Consider the following 25027-nt stretch of genomic DNA (forward strand, 5'->3'; position numbering starts at 1 on the left):
CTGACATATAATCATAGTAAATGGCAAATAAAAGCTTTTTCATTCATTTATTAGTTCATTTATCAAGAGTCAGGAGAGAAAAAGATGCTGACATTGAGAAAGTAAAGCAAGTCTATGAGAAAAAAAAAGAGTAAGGAGGTTTGGGGCGGGGGGGTTTGTTTGTTTCTTGTTTGTCTTTATTCTGTCTTCATCACCCACTGAGGAGACAATTTAAAATGATTAGAAGTTTCCTTTTGTATTAGTCTGCCTTGCTCTTTGCATGCTGTTTGCCATAGTCATGTTTTTGTTGTTCAGTCATTTTAGTTATGTCCAACTCTTCATGACCCCATTTGGGGTTTCTGTTTCATTTTCTTTGCCAGCTCATTTTACAAATGAGGAAACTGAGGCAAACGGGGTTAAGTGACTTGCCTAGGGTCACACCGCTAGTAAGTGTTTAAGGTAACATTTGAACTCAGGTCCTTCTGACTCCAGGGCTGGTGCTCTATCTTCTGTGCCACCTAGCTGTCCACATAGTCATAGTAAGTACTAAATAAAAGCTTTTCCATTCATTCATTCAGCAAGGGTGAGAAGAAGGAAAGATGTTGGCATTGAGAAAGTAAAGGCAAATCTAAGCAAAGGAAAAAGAGCTAGTTTTTTGGCCTTCGTCATCGCTGGGGAGACATCTTGGAATGATTAAAAGACTAGAGAATTGTTTTTGCCATACCATTCTATGATAATCAAAGTAGGCTTAAATTCTCTGGCTGAGTTCCAAATACTCAAAATAAAAAATCAGCTGGCACATCAGTTCCAGCTGATTCCATTCCATTGAACATTCATTAAGGGCCTACTATTCCAAAGGCAGCGCGTCAGCCATTGGACTTACAGAGAAAGACAAACCAAACGGCCCTGCTGTAAAGAAGCTTACATCCTACAGGAACTGTTTCAGGGTTTCTGCCTTTATTCATGACTGCCCACGAGGTTTGAAATGGATAAGGAGGAGGAAGGGAACAAGCATTTATTAAGCCCTTCCTATGTGCCAGGTTCTAAGCTAAGGGCTTTACAAATATTATCTCATTGGATCCTCACTACAACCCTGGCATGTAGGTAATAGATATGCTTTATAAAGCATAAATGTTTATCTTTATGAACCAGGAAGAGGTATCTATTTATTACTTCAAGAAACTTTATGTCACAATATTGGAAGGGGACTTAAAGATCATTTATTCCAGCACCCTCAATTTATACTCAGTTGGTCAACAAGCTTTTATGATAATAGAAAGCATTTTGTAGTGCTTTGATGTTTACAAAGCTCTTCACAAATATTATCTCATGTTATCCTTCCAACAAACATAGGTAGGTGCTATCTTTTTTTATTTTTGGAGGGGGGAAGGCAGGGCAATTAGGGTTAAGTGACTTGCCCAAAGTCACATGGCTAATAAGTGTGTCAAGTGTCTGGGGATGAATTTCAACTCAGGTCCTCCTGACTCCAAGGCTGGTGCTCTATTCACTGCACCACCTAGCCACCCCCAATAGGTGCTATTAAAATCCCCATTTTACAGATGAGGAAAATGAGGTGGAGAAAGTTCAAGTGACTTACCCAGAGTCACACAGCTAGTGTCTGCATATAGATTTGACCTTAGATCTTACTGACTCCAGGTCCAGCCCTGACATTTTTAGTAGTTATACAAGTGCAATTATGTAAAACGTTTCCATATTACGTTAAATTTTCAAAGCACTTTCTATACATTCTCTCATTTGAGCCCCACAACAACTCTATGAGATAGGTACTGCAGGCATTTCTTGGGTCTGAACCTAGGGAGTTCATTACCACAGATTCCCAGTGTGGAAACTCCCTCCACCAACGCAGATCCAACAACTTGTCCTCCAATATAATCTTATAGAATGAGTGCTTAGAGCACCGAGGAGGTGCCTTCCCGGTGGTCACACAGTAGGTAGCACTTGAACCCATGTTTTCCTGTATCCAAGGCTGGCCATCTATTCATTACTTCTCCTGTCCTACTACAATTCCCTCCCCTAGAACAATAATAGTTAATCGTTATTTTAAAGATGAGGAAATAGACCCAAAAAGTTTAAGTCAGGAAACAAGCTCAGAAAGATCAGGCAATTTGTCCATCCATGGTCATACAAGTACTAAGTGTTGGAAGTGGGATTCCATTGCAGAACACTGTGCTAGATGCTGAGAAAGATATGTTGACCAAGACACAGGTTAAGAACTCTGTCAGCTTGTATAGTGCACAATGGACTTGAAGTTAGGTAACCCTGGGTTTGAATCCTGCCTCAGACACTAGTTTAACTCTTAAGTCTCTGGCCAAGTCATTCCGTTTCCTCATCTGTAAAATGGGGATAATAATAGCACCTATTTAATAAACTTGTGAGAATCCAACAAGATAATGTAAGTCATTTTGCTGTTGTTCAGTCATGTCTGATTCTTTGTGACACCATTTGGGGTTTTCTTGGCAAAGATAGTAGAGAGGTCATTTAATCTCCTTCTCCAGCTCTTTTTACAGATGAGGAACTGACTTATCCAGGGTCACCTAGCTAAGAAATATCTGAGGCCAAACTTGAACTCATGAAGATGATTCCTGATTCCAAGTCCTGTGCTCTAGCCACTGTGCTACTCTAGCCACCCCAACATAAGTGTTTTACAAACTTTAATGTGCTCTATAATGTCAGTCATTATTAGCTGCTATTATGGTACCAAAAGAAGACCTGAGACTTGTTAGACTGTCATCAAAACAGAGCTCCTTATGTCTAACCCCATCTCATGTTCCAACTTTCAGAGCTGCCCATTTCACCTGAATTCACTAGGGTTTAGGTTCATTCAGAGTTTAGAGGGAAACAAGAGGACACAGTTAGTTTAGTCCTCTCCCAAATACCATGGACTAATGTGACTAGCCATGGGAAAAATCCTATAAATCACAGTTTTGTGAGATATGTATTATATAATTGAGTATTGTTGTATAGGTGAGTATTGAACTCATCAAGTAAATTTTCAACTTTAAGAAATGCCTTATGACCCCACCAAAAAGCCTGTGTCCAGGCATTTTCCTTAATGGGAAGGAATAAGCAGTGGGTCCTTTTTCCCTGTGTAAAAAGAATACTTCTGAGTCACTCTCTTCCATTTTCCCCTTTCAAAATAGCTATTAGAAAAAAATTAAATTAAAATAAATAAATAAAAATAAAAAACAAAAAGGGGCAGCTAGGTGATGCAGTAAATAGAGCGCCTGCCCTGGAGTTAGGAGGACCTGAGTTCAAATGCGACCTCAGACACTTAACACAAAACTAGCCATGTGACCTTGGGCAAGTCACTTAACCCCAATTGCCCTGCCTTCCCCCTTCAAAAAGCAAAAAAAAATTAAAAATGGCTATTGGAAACCCTGAACACCTCTGATCTGAGTGATGGTTCCAGCTCTATAATTTAGTATAAACATAATGCCTCTGGAATTAGATATATTGTGGCAACAAATTTTAAATTAAATGAACTGATCCAACAAAGTTGACCTTTTTTGTTGACCCTCATTTTTGACCCTCCATCTCTAGTCCCTGTACCTTTGAATTGGCTGTCCCCATATCTGGAATGCACTCCTTCCTTACTTCCACATCTTAAAGTCCCTTTTTTTTTTTCTTTCATAGCTCTCCTCAGTCATTTCCTTGTATAATGAAGCTTTTCTGACTTCCCTAATTGCTAAAAGCAACATTAACTTTTATTTATTTTATATATGCTTATAATTGAACACTGTAGTCATTGTCTAATGGCAAATCCCTACATCTAACCCCTCCTCAATTCTTTGGGGACCTGCCACAACATGGTAATAGGCTAGGACCAGAGAGTGGCTAATAAACTAGCCCATCCCATTCCTAAGGGGGAAAGAGGAATTAAAGAGGGATAGTACAAACAGCAGCATGAGAGTATGGGTGGACAGGTCACTGCACAGATGCAGGAAGGATGTGTGACAGATCGCCCAAATGGCAAGTGCACAGGCGACTGAGAGGAGAGCATGAAAGCAAAAGAAAAGGAAGCAGCACCCACAGGACACTGACCACCAGCAGAGTAGGCAGATGGGAGAGGCAAGGTCACACATATGAGCTGTCAGCACAGAAGTAAGAATGAGCTACAGTGATTAAGCTGCCAGTCCAGGACTCTGGGACCATGACACACATCTGAGCAGCCCTAAGATGCTTCTTATTTCCCAGCTTCTTTTTCATCAGTAGAGAAAACACAATAAGAGTCTAAGTAGCTCTCTGACATAATTTTCATAACTTTGGAACCTTGTAGTTTTCGTGAATCTTAACTTTTGTCTGTTTTGTCGCTTCTCTGTCTTTTTTTTTTTACAGTCAAAGGGCAAGTCCTTCTTAGTAAACTTATGGAAAACTTGCAGACCTCTAAAGGTGAGTGCAACAAAGCATAATGAGAAGACCAACCAAACCTAGAACATTTTGCATTTGTTTGATTCATTTTCTACAGCTTAAGATAGATTTGCATTTTTTCCCAGATAATCCACAGTACTTTGTGTCTTCCTGGAAAGTTCAATGACGTCAGTAATCAGAGAATCACAGAATTTAAGATTGGAAGGGACTTCAGAAGTCAACCAGTCCAATTCATGCCAGAAAAATCCCCACCTCCTTACTAAATACCTAGGAAGTGGTCGTCTGCCATCTTCTGAAGTCTTGCTATAAGGGAGAACCTGCCATCTCCCAGGGTTGCCCATTATACTTTTAGATAGCTCTAAGTGTTGGGAAATTTTTCCTGAAATCAGTCCCTTAATTTTCCTCTTTGCAACTTCCACCCTTTGCTTCTGGTTCCTCAGTGAACCAAACAGAACCAGACTAATCCCTTTTGGAGATGACAACCTTTTAAATACTTCATAACTATTATCCTCTACTGTCCAACCCCCAGGCCTCAGCCCAAGTCTTCTCATTTCTAGGCTAAATATCCCTAGTTCCTTCAGCCTGTCCTAATACAACATGTACTCAAAGTCTCCTCACCATCCTGGAGACACTCTCTAGCTTATTAATGCCTTTCTTTAACTGTGGTACCCAGATCTCAGGCTGTTAACCACTACATCATGATGCATTTTAACTCCCTTATGTTTTTCTAGACTTTGCTGGGGGGAAATATCAAAATCAAGAGCCTGCATAGCTCAAAATGAAAATGATGGATTCATAATTTTGTATTTAATTCAATCAGGAAAAAAACAATGTGGGAATTCAGGCAGTAGAGACAAAGTCAACCTAACAAGAGAAGAATTTACTGCCATAATTCACTGAATGGCTCCTCTGTCCTTTTCCTTTTGATTCACCAGGATAGTCTCCAGGGCCAGACTTTATTCCCCAGGTCATATGTCTAAGTCTTCCCACGCACAGATCATAGTATCACAGGATCACAGATTCATAGCTGGGTGGAAATGTAAGGTCTGCTTATCCAACCCAACTAATTCCCTCACTTTATACATGAGAGAACTGAGGTCCAGAGAGGTTAAATAACAAGGTCACAAAGACAGCATGTGACACTTCCTGTTTTCATCTGTACAAAAAGACAGCATGATGTAATGGAAAGTTGTCCTCACACAGATCTTGTCTCTTATCTTCCTCCATCTGTAGTATTCATATACTTGGTAATGCTGGTAATACCATCAAGATCATTGTCAAAAGATTTGGTATTAGAGGGCCTGTGTTCAAATCATGACTCTACCACTTACCACCTTTTGTGACCCTGAATTCGACAGGCATTTATAAAGTACCTACTGTGTGTGAGGCACTGTGCTAGGCACCAGAAATACAAGGACAAAAACAAAAGCAGTCCTGACCCTCAAGATTACATTCCACTGAGGGGATAGAAGATATAAAAAGTAGGTAAATAACAAAGAACAGCAAAGAACATAATACAAAATGATTTCAAAAGAGAGAAAAGATTGCTAGTGATGTCACCTCTCCTTTCTGGGGCTCAGTTTGCTTATGTAAAATGGGGGGGTTGACTGCATGATTAACTCTAAGGTCTCCTCCAGTTCTAAACCCTCATGCTGGAAGCAAAAACCATGGCATTAAGGAAAAGATAACATTTTTCCCGTTTTAGAATCGTTGGGTGATTCCCATATTCCTCTCTTTTCCTAAGGAGGCAAGATCAATGTCTATAACTTGGATGACTTTCTGAATAATATGGGGATCAAGATCACAGATGAAGACTTTGAAGAACTGAAGAAAAATTTGCCAGTTGATGGTGAGCATTTTATATACCCTTGTGACTGTCAGGGGAGCTTTAACTTAGGGGATTCTGTGTGAAAAATTCTAAAATCACATTTATATGACACAAATATGACTCCAAAAGTTTAGCAAGAACCCAGATACTAAAATACTCACAAGTCTTGTCTTGGGTCATTTTTGTTAACCTAAGATCTGCACCCTTCTCTAGAATGCTGGAAATGCTAACCAGGAAATGGATAGGAAAAGTGGGGGAAGTAAGACTATAAGAGATTAGACACTAAGAATGAGTAGAAGAGAAAATGCAGGTACTGACTGTGGAAAGCAGTAATAAATACCAACAATGGTTAACTCAAGTTTATAGTTGCCATTTTTCCAACCAGCTATTCTGAGACATATAGATAAGCTGTGAGACTTAGAAAGAATGTGAGAGAAGTGAGGTCCTTTCCCTTTACTGAATGAGCCAGTGACTGTTTTAGGAACAAGTGCACTAGTGAATCTGTCTCATATGGATGTCATGCCCCTAATCTATGCCTCCTTAAGTTTAAATATAAAGCCCCAAAGGTTGAAGAGAGTATATTCTCCCTAGGATTAAATTCTACATGAAGGATAACAGACCCTACTTGCCTCTTTGGAATCCCTAGCTCTGTCAAAAGCTAATGTCAAGTCCCACTTCCTTGTCTTTGTATTCCTAGCATTTAGTAATCAAATTAGTGATCTATTGATTGATTGAGAGACCTTTCCTGATTCCCCTAGTTAGCATTTTCCTTCCCCCCTCACCTCCACTCCTATCAATTACCTTATATTCAGCTTTGGGTTTTTTATATTTACTTAATATGTGAATATATTCTCTACCTCCCCTTCCCCCAGTATAAATTCCTTAGAAACAGGGCCTTTTTCTTTTTTTTTGTCTCATATCCTTAGTACCTAGCACTGTTCCTTGCAAAAATAGGTATTTAATAATGTTTGTTGAATTTCATTCAATTGAATATGGAAACAAATCCACAATGATGGAATTGCTTAGTTTTAAAATAAGGGGAAGTATGATTCACATAGTAATGCATATCTAAAGACAAGTTGATATATATTGACCTAGAAACCTACTCTCAGTGGGACTATAACTCTGCTACTTCCTACAGATGTGTGCTTGGGCCTCACCTCTCTAAGTTTTTAATCAATAAAACTAATTAGATGACCTCTAAAATTCCTTCTGGTTCTGGACCTAGAATCCCCGGATCCTAGAAGAATCCTCCAGGGACAGTCTCTGGAGCATCTGCCTCATTTTCATTCTTTCCAATTCAGTTCACCCAAGACTCTGTGCAAGGCATTTTTCTGGAGTCTAGAGCAGCAGCTCGATGAGCATGTGCAAAGTGAACACCCCATCGCTAATGACTCCTATACTCCTCTTTGAATCTGGTCATCCTGACGATTCAGAATCCCATGTCATTATCTAATCCACGCCTCTCCATCTCCACAAGAATAGCATGAGATGCTTAAACAGAAGTTTTGCTAAATCTTAACTGTCTATAACATTCCCCTGATCTATTCATTAGTCAGTCAAAAAAGGAAATAAGATTTAGCTTGGCCTCAGTCTTCTAGAGTCACGATGAGATAGTACTGATCAGTTTAAGTCTTTCAAACATGTTTTTCTTTTTTTTTCTTTTTGCTTTTTTTTGGAAGAGAGAGGGCAGGGCAATTGGGGTTAAGTGACTTGCCCAAGGTCACATGGCTAGTGTGTCAAGTGTCTGAGGATGGATTTGAACTCAGGTCCTCCTGACTCCAGGGCCAATGCTCTATTCACTCTATACACCTAGCCACCCCCAAACAGGTTTTCCTTTACTATGTTGTAGAAATTGTTTTCCTGCTTCTGCTCACTTCACTTTGTTTGTACAAGTCCGGCATGAGCTATTCTTAGAGAAGCCATTCTCTCACTCAGTAATCCTTGTAATCAGGATTGTCTTTCATAATCTCCTTTAGAATTTTTCCAAGAGATCAAAGCTCACTAGCCTACTAAGTTTTATTGACTCTATTCTCTTCCCTCTTTAGAAAATTGGTACATTTGGTTTTTGTCATTTCTCACAATCTTTCAAATGTCACTAACAATGGCTTAGCAATTTAATCTGCCATTTCTCTCCAGATCCAAGGTTGTAGCCAGGTGACTTGAATTCATGAAGGTCAGTGAGGTATTTATTCATCTTTAGTTTGTGTCCTAAAACTGTCCAAGTCAGTTGCTTTTTATAGTCTTCTTTTTAAAATCATTTTATATAATTTTTATTGTCTTAAGAGTCATGTTCTGTTTTGGTCTATTATATTTACCTCTTGAGTGTTTCCAGCTTCTACTGTAAGTTATTTATTCTCCTTATTTTTTCTTCCAGAGCCCTTATTCCATTCATAATTCCATTTCTATCTTTCTTCCAAGTACTCCCATAGTCCTATGATTCCCCCTTAATGGTACTGCCTTTTGTCTATCACTTATTTCATTTTTCCTGTATACATGTATATTTTGTACACAATTGTTTAAATGTTGTCTCCCCCATTAAACTGTGAGCTCCTTGAGAGCAGGAACTATCTTTTGCTTTACTTTGTATCCCTAGCAATTACCACAGCACCTGGCAACATAATAGGTGACTCATAAATGCTTATTGACCCAGATTTGTTTAAAAATGTGGGAATTATGAGGCAAAAAGTGCATTTATTTCTAGAACTTTGATAAGCAAGAACATAGTAGCATCTTCTTTCTCCACTGTGACAGCACAGCAATGCTGTTTCTGGGCTACTTTTCTCTTCATAAATACTTTGGCTCTGACATTACTGAAGATGTGCTAATGGGAGTGTTGGTTTGTTTCCATAACTTATTTCTCTTTTACTGTGGACATTGAAATGTTGTAGGAAAGAACATGAGAAGCTACATTAATGGAATGAATGCACCAACTGCAATAAAAGTTGTCTACATGCCCATCTAGGAAGAGAATAGGGTAAAAGTCTAGGGTCCATGTTGGAAATTACTGAATTGTTATCTTTGGTTTCATCATCTATGAATTTTATGCCATTTTTTTTCTACCATTAATTCTTACATGTCCAAATTGTGCCTTATCTTGTAGCTAATGGGAAGATCAATGTTAGTTCACTGATACAAGAAGTGAAAGCTTTGCAAGGTGAGACTTTATGATGAGAAGACAGGTAAAAGGGAGAATCCTGATGCTTCATATTAAGTTAATTTTTTTAACGTCATTGTGGGCTTTTATTTGTATACCCCTTAACCTCTCAACTCCTTATAACAAAGAAAAACAATTAAGTAAAGCCACACAACACTAACTGTATCTAATAGTGTATGCCACATTAGACATCTAGCCACAACCTCTCTGACTGAGAGAAGGAAGGTATATCTCCTTATTAGTTCTCCAGAACTGAAATTGTTCGTCAAAGTTTGAATGCTTTTAGCGTTATCATTTAAATTATTGTAGTCAGGGGCAGCCAGGTAGTAAGTAAGGCAAGTAAGAGCACCGGCTCCAGTGTTGGGATAACCTGGAGATCGAATCCCGGGCTCAGACACTTAGCACCCACCCAGAAACACCTGGCCGTGTAACCTTGAGCAAGTTACTTAACCCCAATTGCTTAGGGGTGGCCAGGTGGCTCAGCGAGTAAGAGCACAGCCTCCAGTGTCGGGATGATCTGGATCAAATCTGGGCTCAGATACTTAGCACCACACCCAGAAATAACTGGCCATGTAACCTTGAGCAAGTTACTTAACCCCGATTACTTTAAAAAAAAATAAATTGTTGTAGTCACTATCTATTATTCTCTTGGCTTTGTCTTCTCTCATAGTCACAGAGCTAGTAGATTTCAGAGGTGGAATTTGAATTCGAGCCTTCCTCTTGGCTCCAGCATCTAACATTCTATCCATGATACAGCACAGAAATGAAAATTTTCATAGTTCAAAGGTGTTAGATCTGAAAAGGCCCATCTTTTACCAGTTACTTCTTTTTTAAACAGAAAAGCATGATTTCAATGATGTGGAAAATGTCCTAAGGAGCATGGGCATGGAGTTCAGTAATAGTGAGCTGGAAAAGCTGAAGAAAAACTTGCCTGTTGACGGTGAGCATTTCAAATACCACTGTGTCCTTTTGGGGGATAGGAGTGGACCATGATACAGGGACTTTGTAGACTTGTATGTGAGAATGTTTAAAACTATTTCTTTTCAGGTAAGAAAATCTGAAAAAAAAAAACAACACAGAATAATGTAAAAAAAAAATAAGAGGATACCCCACTTTTGTCACATAGTTTTTAAATTTGAGAATCTATGACCTTTTCAGGCATGAATCATAATGAAGCTATGTCCATAACTGTCCTTTGGCCACTTACTGGCCTGTAGCATAAACAAAAGAAGAGGAAATGAAACTAAAAGGAGTGGGAGAATTATAGTAGAAAATAAGAGAGAAATCAAAAGAGGTAGGGCAGAGGGGGAGGAGAGGAAAATAATGGCTAGTTGGCATTCATATAGTGCTCTTAAGTTTAAAAGATGCTGTGCATATGTTATCTCAGTTGATCCTCACCATAACCTTTGGAGGTGGGTACTATTACGATCAGCATTTTATAGATGAAGAAGCTGAGGCAGACAGAGTGACTTCCCCAGGGTCACACACCTTGTAAGTGTCTGAAGCAGTATTTGAACTCAGGTCTTCCTAACTCCAGGTGTGCTGCTCTATCCACTGTGTCACCTAGGTTCCAAAAACAAAAAAAGAGAAAAAGAAACTAAATTGAGCCCCAGGGAGAAACTAGGTGGTTTTTCTAAGGTAGTGGTGAGAATCAGAAACAGAATTTGAACCCAGGTCTTCTTACTTCATAGGTTGCTGCATTCTTTCCATTGTACAATACTGCTTCCTGTTTTCACTTTTCTGCTTCCACAAAAGCTGGGTTTTTTTTGTAGCTAATGTATGCATCTCCTTTGCTAGTAACTATGATGCCTTCCTGCTCCCTAATGCAAAGGAGGAAGTAGCTTCTTTCATGACACTTTATTTCTAGCACTTGTTACAGGCATAATGGTCCAATGGTACCATTAGATACCTGTTTTTTTTTTAACCATAATCTATTACTGTTAAGTCAACAAGCACCTACCATAAACAGTATGCTAAGTGATAAGGATAAAAGGGAAATGCAAATAAGAGTCTCTGCTCTGAGTGCTCTAATAGACTCAGCAAAAAATAGGGGTATAGAAACATTAGGTTTCCATGTTCCTCTCTTCCTGTGTTTCCACACATTAATATCCCCTGACACAGTCTTGTGGCTGTGTTTTTAGCAATAGGAAACATGAGCCTGTTGGAAAGGCTTTAAATATGTCTTCTTTCTGAGGACCAGCCCCAATAAGCATAGATTATTTGGTGGCCATTTGGTGGAGTTTTTTTAAAGGGCATAGAAACTCATAACAAGGAAATAAAGTGATTTTCAGTCCCATGCATCCCTCTTCATCTTCTGTCTGCAGAGACAGGGGAAGAATGTCAGAAAAGAGGACAGAGGGCGTTTTGAATTATATGACTGACATACTATTTGTTAACTTCAGAATACCAACAGCCAAATTAACCCTGGGAGTCTTGCCCAATGACCAAAAAGTAGGGCTAAAAGAGCAGAAATCATCAAACACTGTTGAAACCAAAATAAAACAGAAAGTGCAACCAAACGAAAGCTGTAGTCATACAATTAAATAGCTTGAAGGGTAAAGAAAGAAGTAGATAAGAGTTAGTCTTATCATACATCCAAAGGCAAAAAGAAACATGATTTCATGGAATATTTGGTCATCCCATATAGTAGAACTAAAGATAAGTATTCAGAATAAGGGAAAGAGAAACACCAAAGATTTGTAGGCTATGTTCTTCAGGCCTTTGTATCAGGAATAGCTTCTTCTAGAAAAGAATTGGTAGGTGCTAGAAGGAAGGAAGGAAGGAAGGAAGGAAGGAAGGAAGGAAGGAAGGAAGGAAGGAAGGAAGGAAGGAAGGAAGGGAGAAAAGAAAAAAGGAATGAAGGAAGGAAGGAAGGAAAGAAGGAAGGAAGGAAGGAAGGAAGGAAGGAAGGAAGGAAGGAAGGAAGGGAGAAAAGAAAAAAGGAAGGAAGGAAATAGATTATATCTAAAAGGTAAGATGAAGTAATCACTGGATCAGTTGTGAACAATAAGACCATTACGTTTTCAAGAAAAAGGTCAGAATATAGCAAGAACATGTAAAATAATATAAAAATCAAGAATACAATAGTGAGAATGAAATATGGCATGCAATTGAAACAATTCAGTCTTGAATTATTTAAATAAATAAATAACAGTGAAAACAGAAAATAGACATCAAAAAAAGATGTGGATGGCCATTAAAAAGTAGAGACCTTAATCACTCTAAATCTGTTGCCACAAGAGGAAAACCAAATGAGCCTAGTAAGCACCTTAGTAAATGTTTGACTTACATGCTAAGTGAAGAAATGTGTAAACACTATTTTTAGTTAATAAACTTGTTCTTAAATTTAATGGGGAAGGATTATGGACATTATTATAAGCAATTTGTCTCATAAGTCATAAAGAAGCTGTGGAAGGTTAAACCAATTTTTTTTTAAACTGTGTAAGGAAAAAAAAAACCTGTGTAAGGAATCCACTAAGCATGGCAACCTCCAGTGCATTTAAGGATAAATATAGAAGAAAATGGAAAAGATTTGCAATGATTACTATAGCTAACCATCAATAGCAGTAAAAAGAGAACACTTGTACCCCCTGCATCACAATCCAGGATAAGCTTATAGGAAGGACAAAAAAATGGCATAAAAGAGAACAAAGATGAGAAAAGTTGCGCAAATGGACCAAGTATATATATATATATATATATATATATGTATATATATATATGTGTGTGTGTGTGTGTGTGTATGTATATGTATGTATATATGTATATATATGTGTGTGTGTGTGTGTGTATGTATATGTATGTATATATGTATATATATAGTGTATATTTGTTCTACATGATACACAGTTGTGAAAGTATTGAGGGTTACAGAGATTGTCCCAAAAGTCTTAGTGCAATTTTCAGCTTGAGTATCTTTAAACTAGTAAGACTTTTTGGACACCTGTATATGAAAGTGTCTGAAAGAGAGGAAAGATGTGAAAAAAGCTTGGGCCTTATTAATAAATTTGATATTAATAAATAAGTGACCAAGAAAACATTAACAGTCACTGACTACATTCCCACCAATAAAAATTTTTTATATGAGTCATCTATGCACAATTCAAGAACGTCCTTGATGAAAATATTGGTAGAGAACAAGCAAATGTTTGCAAAAATATTCAACAATGGACCACATCTCTGTCATATTGTAGTTGACTGAAAGATGTAGAAAGTATAAGATCAAATTTTGCTTATTGTTTGCCAATTATGGAAAAGTATTTGATTCAGAAGGAGCAAAAGAACACATTAGCATCTCTTCCAACAAGGTTATCTCCTCTCTACATGTAAAAATCAATTTAGGTTCCTTAAAAAGTATAACAACAGAAGTCACCCTGTTCAATTAACTACTGATCACCACCATCAGGTGAGGCATAAAATGCAGATGTATATGGTGATAAAACATTACTACAGTGATGGAGAGCCCACGAAGAGTCTAAGATAAAGAGGATGTCTTGGTGAATAGTTAAGACCTCCAGATGGTCCTCTTTGGGGAAAATATTTTGTTGGTAGCATCAAAAACTGGAATGTTGCAGAGCTTCCTGAAAGAAGTCTGTAACCCCTCAAGAGTCTGTGCAAACCATCCACACAGGGGAGGCCAAGTAAATGAATAATGTCCATTGCACAAATCATGACATGCCTCTATGTCATAAACTTATAGAGCTTCTCCCTAAGTATATCTCTCTGGGAGAAAAAATAAAGATGGACCAGTTCTTCCCAGAGTTGAAGAAGAAAAGAGTAGGTTAGGTTGTCTTTGGGAAATGTAAGGCTCCATTAATTATACCAAATTTCCTGTGGGAGAAAAGGCCCATTTTTAATACCAACATTCCTTTAGTGTTACTTCTTTTTTTTGTTGTTTTGTTTGGGGGGAAGTTTGGAGAGGGGAGGGCAGGGCAATTGGGGTTAAGCCCAAGATCACACAGCTGGTGTGTCAAGTGTCTTAGGTCAGATTTGAACTCAGGTCCTCCTGACTCCAGGTCTGATGCTATATTCATTGCACCATCTAGCTACCCCAAGTGTTACTTCCAACAAGACATGGAATATGACATTCTTTAAACAACTAAAAATGCATATCACACACAGGGGAATAGAGAGGTGCATGGTGGGTGCTACCAAGCTATGACAAATAATCAGTGGGCAACTTTGAAGAACAGGAGTAAAATATGATTATCACAGGGCAAGGGTGAGGGACTAACAAGGGGATAAACATAATGCTCCACTGGACCCTTACAATGTCAATATAGGGCAAAGAGAGCTCTCAGTAAGTTGGATGGTAGTCCTATGGCAAAATTCTGGGAGGACATGGACAAAAGTTGCACAAGACATGCTGGCATGCATATATACATATATATACATACATACATATATGTATGTACACATATACATATATATTTAGAGCTAGAAGGGACCATAAAGTTCATCAAATCCAACCTCTGCATTTTGTAGTTAATGAAACTGAGACCAGGAGAGGTTAAGTGATTTGCCTAGGGTCACACAGCCAGTATATATGAGACATAATTTAAACCCAAATCTCAGACTCCAAGTTTAGCACTCTACCATGCGTATCTTTGTAGAGAACTCCCAAACAGATCCATTTGAATACGTTTTAGCATCTTATACATGGAAACTCACTAGAGAAGCTTTTCTATTTAAAAGGATGTGTTCTATTTGGTAACAAATCGGGATATTCTAGGATGAGAAATGAATGGCCTTCCCCAATAAGATTGAGGTAAAGCAAGGATATCCATTATCACCTATATTGTTTGATGTAGTTCCACCTATTGTAATAAAAAAAAACTGAAAAAGTACAGACAGAAGGTAAACAACATTTTCCATTTTTACAGATGATATGATAATATATTTAGAGGACCCTAGAGATTGAAGTAAAGCTTAATTGAAATCACTTCAGCAAAGCAAGAAAATACAAAACCATCCAAATTTTCAAGCTTTCTATATGTTACCAACAAAACAAAGCAGAAAGAGATAGGAATAGTTATTCCATTAAAAATAATTAAAGAATTATAAAATACATGGGAGTCCAGCTACCAAGATTGAGAATTATATGCACACAACTACAAAAACACACTTAATAGAAATAAAAATAGATTTAAACAAATGGTGAGATATTGCTTATGTTTGGGCCATGTCAACATAATAAAAAATGACAATACTAGCTAAATTAACATACTTATTCAGAAAATTTGCAGAGGCCCTGTGAATACAGCTATGTCAGTACAATGTGGGTGAAGCTGCAAATTGGTCAAACCATTCTGGAAAGCAATTTGGGACTATAGGAAAAACATCAGTAGACTTTTCATACCCTTTGACCCATTCTGTAGCTACTTGGTTAACTTTCTTTAAAAGATCAAATAAAAAGATAAAGGACCCATAGTTACAAAATAAAACATCGATAGCAGGACTTTTTGTTATAGCCAAGAAGTGGAAACTAGCAGGGTATATATCAGTGGGGGAAGACAGCTAGGTAGAGCAGTGGAGTGTGCTGGCCCTGGAGTCAGGAGGACCTGAGTTCAAATTTGGCCTCAGATGCTTACTAACTGTTGTGACCCTGAGCAAGTCACTTAATCTATTTTGCCTCAGTTTCCTGATCTGCAAAATGAGCTGGAGAGGGAAATGGCAAACCATTCCAATATCTTTGCCAAAACAACCCCAACTGGGAACATGAAGAGTCAGACACAACTAATAGAGAAAAATTTGGGGGGAACTAGGTGGTGCAGTGGATAGAACTTAAAGACCTGGATGTAGTTCAAATGTGGCCTCTTAGACACCAGCTCTGGAACCTGGGCAAGGCTCTTAAGTCTTTTTGCCTCCATTTAGTAACCTGTAAAATGAGCTAGAGAAGGAAATGGCAAATCCCTCCAGTATCTCTGCCAAGAAAATCCCATATGGGGTCACGAAGAGTCATACATGACTGAAACAAATGAACAACACCATCAGCTGTGGAACAACTAAGGAAATCATCATATATGAATTTAATAGAATATTATTACACCATAAGAAACAACAAATAGGATAGCTTCAGAGAAACATGGGATGGCTTTTATGAACTGAAGCTGAGTGAAGCGAGCAGAGCCAAGAAAAAAATTATAAAACAATTATGTCATAAATGGAAACAACTTTGAAATACTTAAATATTGATAGCTGTAACTTCAGACGATTGGTGAAGAATTGTAATTCTCATCTCTTACCAGAGGATTTATAGACTCTTTATAGAAGTAGAGACATACATTTTCACACATGGCCATTGTGTAGATGTGCTTTTTGTGACTATACTTTTATTTGCTACAAGCTGGGGTTTTTATTGAGGGTAGTGGGGTGGCAGTTATGGCGAGGAAAAGAGTTGATGAGAGTGATTCAAAACAAAAAGAATGAAGAGATCGTCAATGAAAAATGTATAAACTACACAGAAGAAAAGAGGAGTGCAGAAGAAAAGCACAGAGGGGCACAACATTGGAACTACCCAGACAAGTTTATGATACACTTTTAAAAACCAGTTATATATAATAGAGATTTACAGTTTCATACATCAAAAAGGTTGTTTCCAAAGCAGTACTATTTCCTTTAAAAAAGGTACTTGTATTTAAAATAAAGAATAACTTTGAAAAATATTTTTTAAAAATAAATAAAATTTCAAAGTACTAGAATCAAGAGCTTGTGAAAAACTACTATTGTTAGAAGCAAAGCTTTTTTCTATAATAAATCCTCCATCAACCACAATGGATTGTGTTACCACAAAGTCAGAAGAATCTATGTTAATGAAAGGGGTGAATTTATCCCATTGAGAGCTTTTTCTGTTTCTTCATTTCATCATTATTTGGTGGAGCAAGAAAGGAATAGGACAGTCTTGATAGGCTGTGCTCACAAAATGATGTACTTTGTGCTATTATAGTAATTCTCTGTTACTTTCTCTGTGACCTGAAATGCAACTTCTCTTACAGGTAATGGGAAGGTGAATCTGAAAAACTTAATGAATGCTGTGCAGAATCTCAGTGGTGAGTGAGAAACTATTTTATTTCTTCTTAGTAATTATAACATGATTTCCCTTATCCTTCCGATTTACTGATTCAGCATTTCTGCTTATGTCCTCCAGTTTTTTGTGAACAGCCACCCTAGAGGAGGCAGTTTACCAGATTCTGTCACTAAAAAGAACTTTAAACCCCTTGATCATAAGTATGTGGATTAGCTTCTGCTTTGCCAGAACACATCAGCTTTGACCAATTTATTCCTTACTATGTGCAATGGAAGCTTCTCTTGAAAAGTTTGTCAGGATCTCTTGAACCACGATCTCAGGAACAGACCATTTCCCAGTGATTCTCCATGTGTGTCCTCAAAAACTGTCATTGTACTTTTCAAAATGAGTTTGGAGAGCATTTGGGAAGTACTTTACATATGTGAATTGTTATTTGTGTTATATCTCACCCTCAAAGAAAGAATGATAAATCCAGTTCTGAAATTTCTTGTATGTAGCCTTTATACAATTTGTCTGTCTTTGATACAAATCTATATCTCTCTAAATTGCCTCCCCCGTTAGACATTTCTTCAGGGCAAGAACAGTGCTTTTGACTTTCTTTTTATTCCCAGCTCTTAGCACAGTGCCTGGCACTTAATGCTGGTTGACTTGACTTGGCTTTGTATCCCCATGAATTAAAACAGCATTTAACACATACTAAGCACTTTAAAAATGATTGATTGATTGCATGCTTCAATTTTCTTCTTTCTGAAGGAGGAAATGTTGATATTAACAACCTGGATAAGGTTCTGGGAAACCTGGGGATCAAGCTCACAGACAGAGAAATTGAGGAGCTATTGAATAACCTGCCAGTTGATGGTAAGCATTTCTTATATAGGAAAGCTTTTCCTTTCTACCTGAGAATTTCTAAAAGGATCCTTATTTAGATCACATAAAAGGACATCAATACCTTTATTACAATGTATGATGAAATATTGTCTTTTACTGAACCTTCAAGTCAAGATTTCCTAGAGTACACTGAAGTAGAACACAGGAATGGAAGACTCCTTACTCTTTTTTAAAGTTTACTTATTTTTAGCTTTCAGAAGACTCCTTACTCTTTACCATTGGACCCTCCTGAGCTGCCTAGTGGCCCTCTTTAAGGAAAAAAGCCCAATATGACTGTCACCAGGGAATCCTAACCAGCCAGATGACATATTTAAACATGTTTGGACACATTCAGACAAGAAGATCCAAATTCAAATACTATCTTAGAAACTTACTGGTTCTGTTGAGGTAGGGGTGCTAGGACCTTGAAATAGCAATACCCAGATCCTACCCGAATGAATTTGGGTGTGATTCTAAAAATCTGCTATATTGGCCAGACTCTTAAGGAATCTAAGCATTGGCTAGACTCTTCAGCATTTTCATGGAGGCAAGATGGATCTTTTATACAGAAAGATTGTGGGAGGGATCTAGGAGTGGCCAAGTAGTCTGAGGTGACTGGAGGAGGGAGGGGTCTATGGAGGATCTTGATGGGAATGGCCAGTAGGCTGGGGGAATGGGGTCTAGATAGGATCAAGGGGGGGAAAATAATTGGAAGTTACAGACAGTGAAGGGCTGGGCTCAGTTAGGGCTAACCGAGAGGATTATAACCTCGGATGAACACCAGAGATTTGATTAAGTAGGAAAATTCAAGGAGAACTCAAGGGGGTTTCCAGAGCCTGTACCCCATCGTTATGATCCTGGACAAGTCATTTGTCCTCATTTAGACTCTCTTTCCTCTTCTGCAGAATGGGAATAATAATAGGTGTCTACTATAAAAGGTCGTTGTGATGATCAAATGAGAAAACATACATCTATATGTACGTAGGCAAATCTATATATACATATATATTATACTGTAAACCTGAATGTGCTATGCAAATGCAAGCTATTATTATTACTTCAAAATATCTGTTTTCATTGGTGTGATTAGCCCAAGGAGATTATAACCCATGTACACTTAAATATATTATTTCATCTTTCTTTGACCAAAAAAGAAATCATCATGTAGTGATCAGTCTTCTAAAGATGATCTCTTATCTTTATTAGTGTTTTTTAGGAGACCAATGATGATTTGCTAGCATAGCCTTTAAAAAGCTACCATACCATAGTGATGAAAGACATAGCATGTTCTAAGCTACTTCAAAAATGGTGTGCACTTGAAAATATTAAACAGAACCTCTACCTGGGCCCAGATTCATGATCTCAGGAGGGGAAATGGGGTCTTCAGCTCTAAGTCCTTCTGGCCAGTTGTCAAGGGATGTGAATCTTCAATATTTCAAAAATCCATGACCTTGTCAATGCGAGTATTCCCTCCACCAACATATTTGGCAACCTCTCTTGTCATTTCTTAAGCTGCCATTGAGAGTCACTTGTGACCAAAAAAACAAAAGCAAATACTATATCTAAATGAAACTGATACCTGCTCATGCACGGTGTGAGTGGAGATGTGCAAGCAAATAGACTGTAGAGGCAGAAGAACCAACAAGTCTTGGCAATTGATTGGATGTGAAGAGGAGCTGAGAAGGAAGAGCTGAGGATGATATCGGGAGGATACATGCCCAGGGATGATTCCTGTAGCACTGAACTCACAGGGTTGTCGTGAGGCTTAAGCGAGATTATTTCTATAAAGTAATATTTACATTTTAAAAGGATGTACAAATGTCATTTATTATACGTTTGACTTCAGTTAGCTTGTTTTTTAGTTAAATGCCTCAACATTTAGGCATTTAACAAGGTTAGCCAACTAACAGGAATTTATCTCCTAAAGGAGCCATACCTTTTTCCCCACCTTAATAACTTAAATGTCATTTAAATATAATATTTTATAATAAAGTTACATATTTGTTTCCTCACAGACAATATGTCTTACACTTAACCAATTAGATGAGGAAATCAAATTTGCAGATACATAAAATATTAATGACAAACAACATTATGGTCAGCAAAACTGAAAGAAAAAACTAGCTCTTCTTTTCCTTGTTTTATCAAAAAAAATTGGAATTTCCTAGTACGCAGGAAGAGACGGAGATTACCTAACCTAGACTCTTCATTTAACAGAAGAGGAAAATGAAGCCAAGAGACAGGAAGGGGCCAGTTCTTTGAATCTTACTCCTAAAATCTCCTGAATCTGATATGCCAAAATATAATGTCTGATCACAATACAAGTTCTTTTGATGCTCGATAGCAAAGAGAAGGGCAGCTCCCTGAACGACTGTGAAACAGCTAAGTGGTGCAGTAGATATAGGGCTGGACCCAGAGTCAGGAGGACCTAAGTTCAAAGCCATGCGACCTAGGCAAATCATTTAACCTTTCTTAACCTCAGTTTCCTCAGCTATAAAATAGAGATGAAAATAACATCTGCCTCACAGGATTCTTGTGAGGCTAAAATGAGGTAATAATTGTAAAACACTTTGCAAACCTTAAAACCCTATGTAAATACTAACTATTATTATTAATATTATCATCAATTTACAGAATGAGAACTACTTTCTTCATTCCCCAGATGCTTATTATAAATTAATCGTTAGAGAAAATAGGATGAAATTCCAAATTAATTGCCTGAGTTCTGAGAATAATGTCAGATTTCTCTGGATTCTCTCATAATTTCAGAATGTAATGTAACACTCCTTTTGTGTAATACTCTAACTGGTTCCTTGTCTTACAGCTGATGGGAAGGTCGCCCTGAATAAAATTATGGATAATGTGAAATCTATTAAAGGTAAGTAAGGAGTTACAAGGAGAAGACAGGGAAAAAAATGACTTCTTCATATTTTTCACAGAAATCCATGAGAGGAAGCCTGTCATAGTAGAGAGAGGTATAGCCTTAGAGTCGAGAAGTCCTCTATTCAAATCCTGCTTCTGACACTAACTAATTGTGTGGCTGTGGGGCAAGTTATTTCCCTTCTAAGGCAGCTTTCTAAACAGTATATTTAATGATAATTTGTTGATCTGCATATACAGAAATAATTGTCAACCTGAAATCTTGGTTAAAAGAGGAAAATAAGCTAGGTGATATATATTTATATTGTTTATTCCCTTAAAGCTAGCAGAATAAATGCATGCATGGAGCCAGAATGTAAATTCTGACTTCCTGATAAAAGAATGACAAGCCTTTTTATATGTTTTAGCACAATCACAACTCAGGATGCCTGTGTCCCTCAGATTTATGGTCTTCATATGTGTTTAACAGTACCATGAGAAAGGAATTTTCTTAATTGAATCGATTGCAAACACAACAACATAAGAGAGTTGACAGTGTTAATCTAAGATATCTCTGTTTCCTTTACCATTAACATGCCATAACATAGCATATGTTCATAAAATATTAAGATAAGAAAAGTCCTATTATTCAAATAGTGTCTCAGGTTAAGAGTCTCTCCTTAATGTCCATAAACAGAGGGAAAATGCTCTTAGTCAGTTCCATTTGGCCTTGTTGACACAGGAAGAGACATTCACTGGGTTTTTTCAGAGAACAAAGAAGGGAATACCTGTTAGGCCAAGTGGCTTCTTCTGTTTGATTAGTCCAGGCTTTAGCCCTTATTGAGGTTCAAATTATATTAAATGATTATCATAAACAAATTGCAAGCATTCATTAGGTGCCCATTAGATCTGTGCTAAGTACTAGAGATACAAAGGCAAAAACAAGGAAATAGGCCCAGCTCAGGAGTTTGCCTTCTCTTGGGAAAGACAACATGTATAAATATGAATGTATGCAGAATAAATACAACATAATTTGGGAGGGAGGGTCCTAGCAGCAAGGAAATCAGGAAAACCTCTTAACAGAAGGCAGAGATTGTGGTTCACCTGTAAGGAAGAGAGGTACTCTGAGGCAGAAGTAAGGAAAGCATGGGAGAAAGCTAGTAAGATAATACAGAGACAGAAAGAGGAAGGCCATGTGTGAGGAACAGAAAGTGGGGAGGGGAAAGTGATATATAAAGGGATTTAGAAAGGTAGGTTTGGGCCAGGTTGTAAAATCCATAGAGACAGGAGTTTGTATATTTGATCCAGGAGAAATAGGGGACCAGGGGAGATTATTACATGACATAGCAGGAGATCTGTGCTTAAAGAGAGCTACTTTGGCAACTGTGTGGAAGACTGGAGGGAGAAGGGATTATTGAAGCAATTGAGGCCATTATAACATCTCTTCAAGGGGGAGATAGACAATGACTTGAGCTAAAGGTGTGGTTATTTAACTAGAAAGAAAAGAGGGTAAATTTGAGAGATTTTGTACGGGGAGAAATGGCAAGATTCTGGCACTGATTGCATGTAGAATAGGAAGTGGAGAAAGTCAGGAGTCCAGGATAACAACTGTAATACTCCCTATTGTGGATGAATGTGTTAAATGATCATCACTCTATTTTAATCCACTTGCAAGCTTGGTAAATTCTCTCTAGTTCCTTTCTGACAAGTCATGAATTTCCTGTAGTGTAACATGTATGTTCTGGCTCCACTTTTCCTAGTGTTGAGACGCTCAACCTTCTGGTTTCCAAGACAGTGGTGAAGTGTGGAATAGCATTCAGAGGAGTCAAAACGAATGGGATAAAGGCAAAGATAACCAAACCCTACTTATGAGCTAGATATATGTATCTTGATGCATCATTGATTTTGCCACTGTTCACTAGACTATTGTCTAATGACTATTTCATGTTCTTCAGTGTAAGTCTCTTCAATCTAGCATATTTCCCTAGACCAGAAGAAAATAATTTCAATTTCTGAATTCCTAGGTAACTTTCTGTTTATGTGTAGACTCATCGCAAAGGCTAATTCTCCTCTTCTTGTTAAATCTGGAGATGATGGGACACAGGAATAGGTAGTATTTTTCACCCTCTGGAGTCATTACAAATTCCTCACATTCCCGTAAGTCCCCGTTCTCATTTTTTGTAAACAGAAAACATTGATCCTCAAAACCTGGACAACTTTCTGAAGGACATGGGGATCACACTCACAGAAGACGAATGTCAGGATCTACTGAAACACCTGCCAATTGATGGTGAGTGTTCCAGATTATACTGTGGCCATGAGGGGAACTTGGACTTGCTTGTGTGAAAATGTCTGATACTTTCTAAAGAAGGATGCGTCACACTGCTCCCTAGGCTAGAGTTCTTCAACTTCAGTGTAAGCATAAAGGCTAACCAATGGAAGATAATACCATTTTAGCAACTAGGAAACCTAATGAATAGTAAAGAGAAAAGGGAACAATTAAAATGAAAAGATATGAAGAGAAGAATAAAAATAAAAGAGGGTGGGGGAAGGTAGAAAGTAACATTAAAGGGTGATAGAAAAATAATCCAATATTGCCACAAATGGAAAGTGATCTTGTTTCTACCCAAGTTCAGTGGTGTAGTGTAGGAGCTAGAGATTCTGGATCAGAAGAGCTGAAGCAGTATGAGAGGAAACAGGAGGAAAAGTTGCTCAATTTGTTTGTCTCAGGACAGAGGGATTTAGGGGTTATCACCATGAGGTGAAACTCCACAAGCTTATAAAGTTCAAATGGTACCTACCAAAATATATGAAGTATTTTCCTGTCCTATATTACATTCTGGGAAGACAAGCCTAATCTCTGCTGCTCTGGCCAATCTAGAAATAATCAGTAAACAGTTTCCTTTGGATTTGGAAATTCACAATATTTCATAGTTTCTCTAAACTTTTGCATGGGCTAGTGTTAAAAGGACTCCTCGGATCCCTTCAGAGAGGAAGTGTGGTGTCATGGAAAGGAGGATTAGACTGGGGATCAAGGACCATAATTTAAATCTTAAGCTTTGTTGTTACTCTCCATAGGTAGGACCTAAAGAAGTTTAGGGGGTGCAGGTAGGTGGCACAGTAAATAGAGCACCAGCCCTGGTGTCAGAAGGACCTGAGTTCAAATCCAGCTTCAGACACATAACACAAAAACTAGCCTGTGACCTTGGGGAAGTCACTTAACCCCAATTTCCCTACCTTCCCCCCTCCAAAAAAAGGCAAAAAAAAAAAGAAGCTTCACTTTCCTTCCACCTAGCATAGAGTGAGCATTTTCAAAATGGGCATTTGTGAATAAATGAAATGAAAAGTAATAGAGTACTGAAGGTACTTGAGACAGCCTGGTGGTACTGTGGATAAAGTGTTGTGTGTAGAATCAGGAAGGTCAGATCAAACTCATCCTCAGACATTGGCTAGCTTTGTGACCCTGGGAAAGTCACAACCTCTGGTTACCCCAGTTTCTTCATCTCTGAAATATAAATAGTACCTACCTCCCCAGGTTATTTTAGGATAAAATGGATTAATATTTATAAAATTTGTAAATTAATATTTGTAAAATTTGTAAATAATTTGTAAAACACTTGTAAAACTTTGCAACTGAATGAAAGCTAAATGGCTTGAAGATGCAAATAAAGAAAAAGCTGGTGGAGTTGGTCTTATCATACATACAAAGGCAACCAGAAACATGATTTTGTAGAATATTCGGTCATCCCTTTTTGTAGAACAAAGGACAAGTATTCAGGATAAGGGATAAAGGTCAGATATTTGTAGACTATGCAGAAGCTTTATGCATTTGTAATAAGACTAGTTTCTTCAAGTAAAGAATTGTCAGATGCTAGGTTTGGCAAGCACCAAATATCATTGCAAAAAATGAAATAGATTATTT

The 25027-nt window shown here is 37.8% G+C and overlaps 2 protein-coding genes across 2 annotated transcripts in view; both read left to right on the forward strand.

Annotated features, from left to right (window-relative positions):
• The window catches only part of METTL2A (methyltransferase 2A, tRNA N3-cytidine), a 393599-nt gene that overhangs the window by 236871 nt on the left and 131701 nt on the right, over window positions 1–25027 (forward strand). The gene's annotated exons all lie outside the window — the stretch shown is intronic.
• Window positions 10197–24066, forward strand: LOC138152250 (uncharacterized). The gene is made up of 5 exons (XM_069075989.1): window positions 10197–10293; window positions 17348–17401; window positions 18133–18237; window positions 21071–21124; window positions 23294–24066. Exons 1-5 carry the CDS (start codon window positions 10233–10235, stop codon window positions 23449–23451), a joined length of 432 nt encoding a protein of 143 aa, XP_068932090.1. The 5' UTR covers window positions 10197–10232; the 3' UTR covers window positions 23452–24066.

The sequence above is a fragment of the Petaurus breviceps genome, unplaced genomic scaffold (genome assembly GCF_028583685.1).
Source record: "Petaurus breviceps papuanus isolate PSGF00001 unplaced genomic scaffold, PetGlider_PUasm1.0 90925, whole genome shotgun sequence".
Classification (NCBI taxonomy): domain Eukaryota; kingdom Metazoa; phylum Chordata; class Mammalia; order Diprotodontia; family Petauridae; genus Petaurus; species Petaurus breviceps.

Coding starts and splice junctions, on each gene's coding strand:
- LOC138152250 (XM_069075989.1), top strand. CDS start 10,233: ATGGGCATGGAGTTCAGTAATAGTGAGCTGGAAAAGCTGAAGAAAAAC. Junction 10,294..17,347: donor GAAAAACTTGCCTGTTGACG/GTGAGCATTTCA, acceptor CTTCTCTTACAG/GTAATGGGAAGGTGAATCTG. Junction 21,125..23,293: donor TAATGTGAAATCTATTAAAG/GTAAGTAAGGAG, acceptor TTTTGTAAACAG/AAAACATTGATCCTCAAAAC.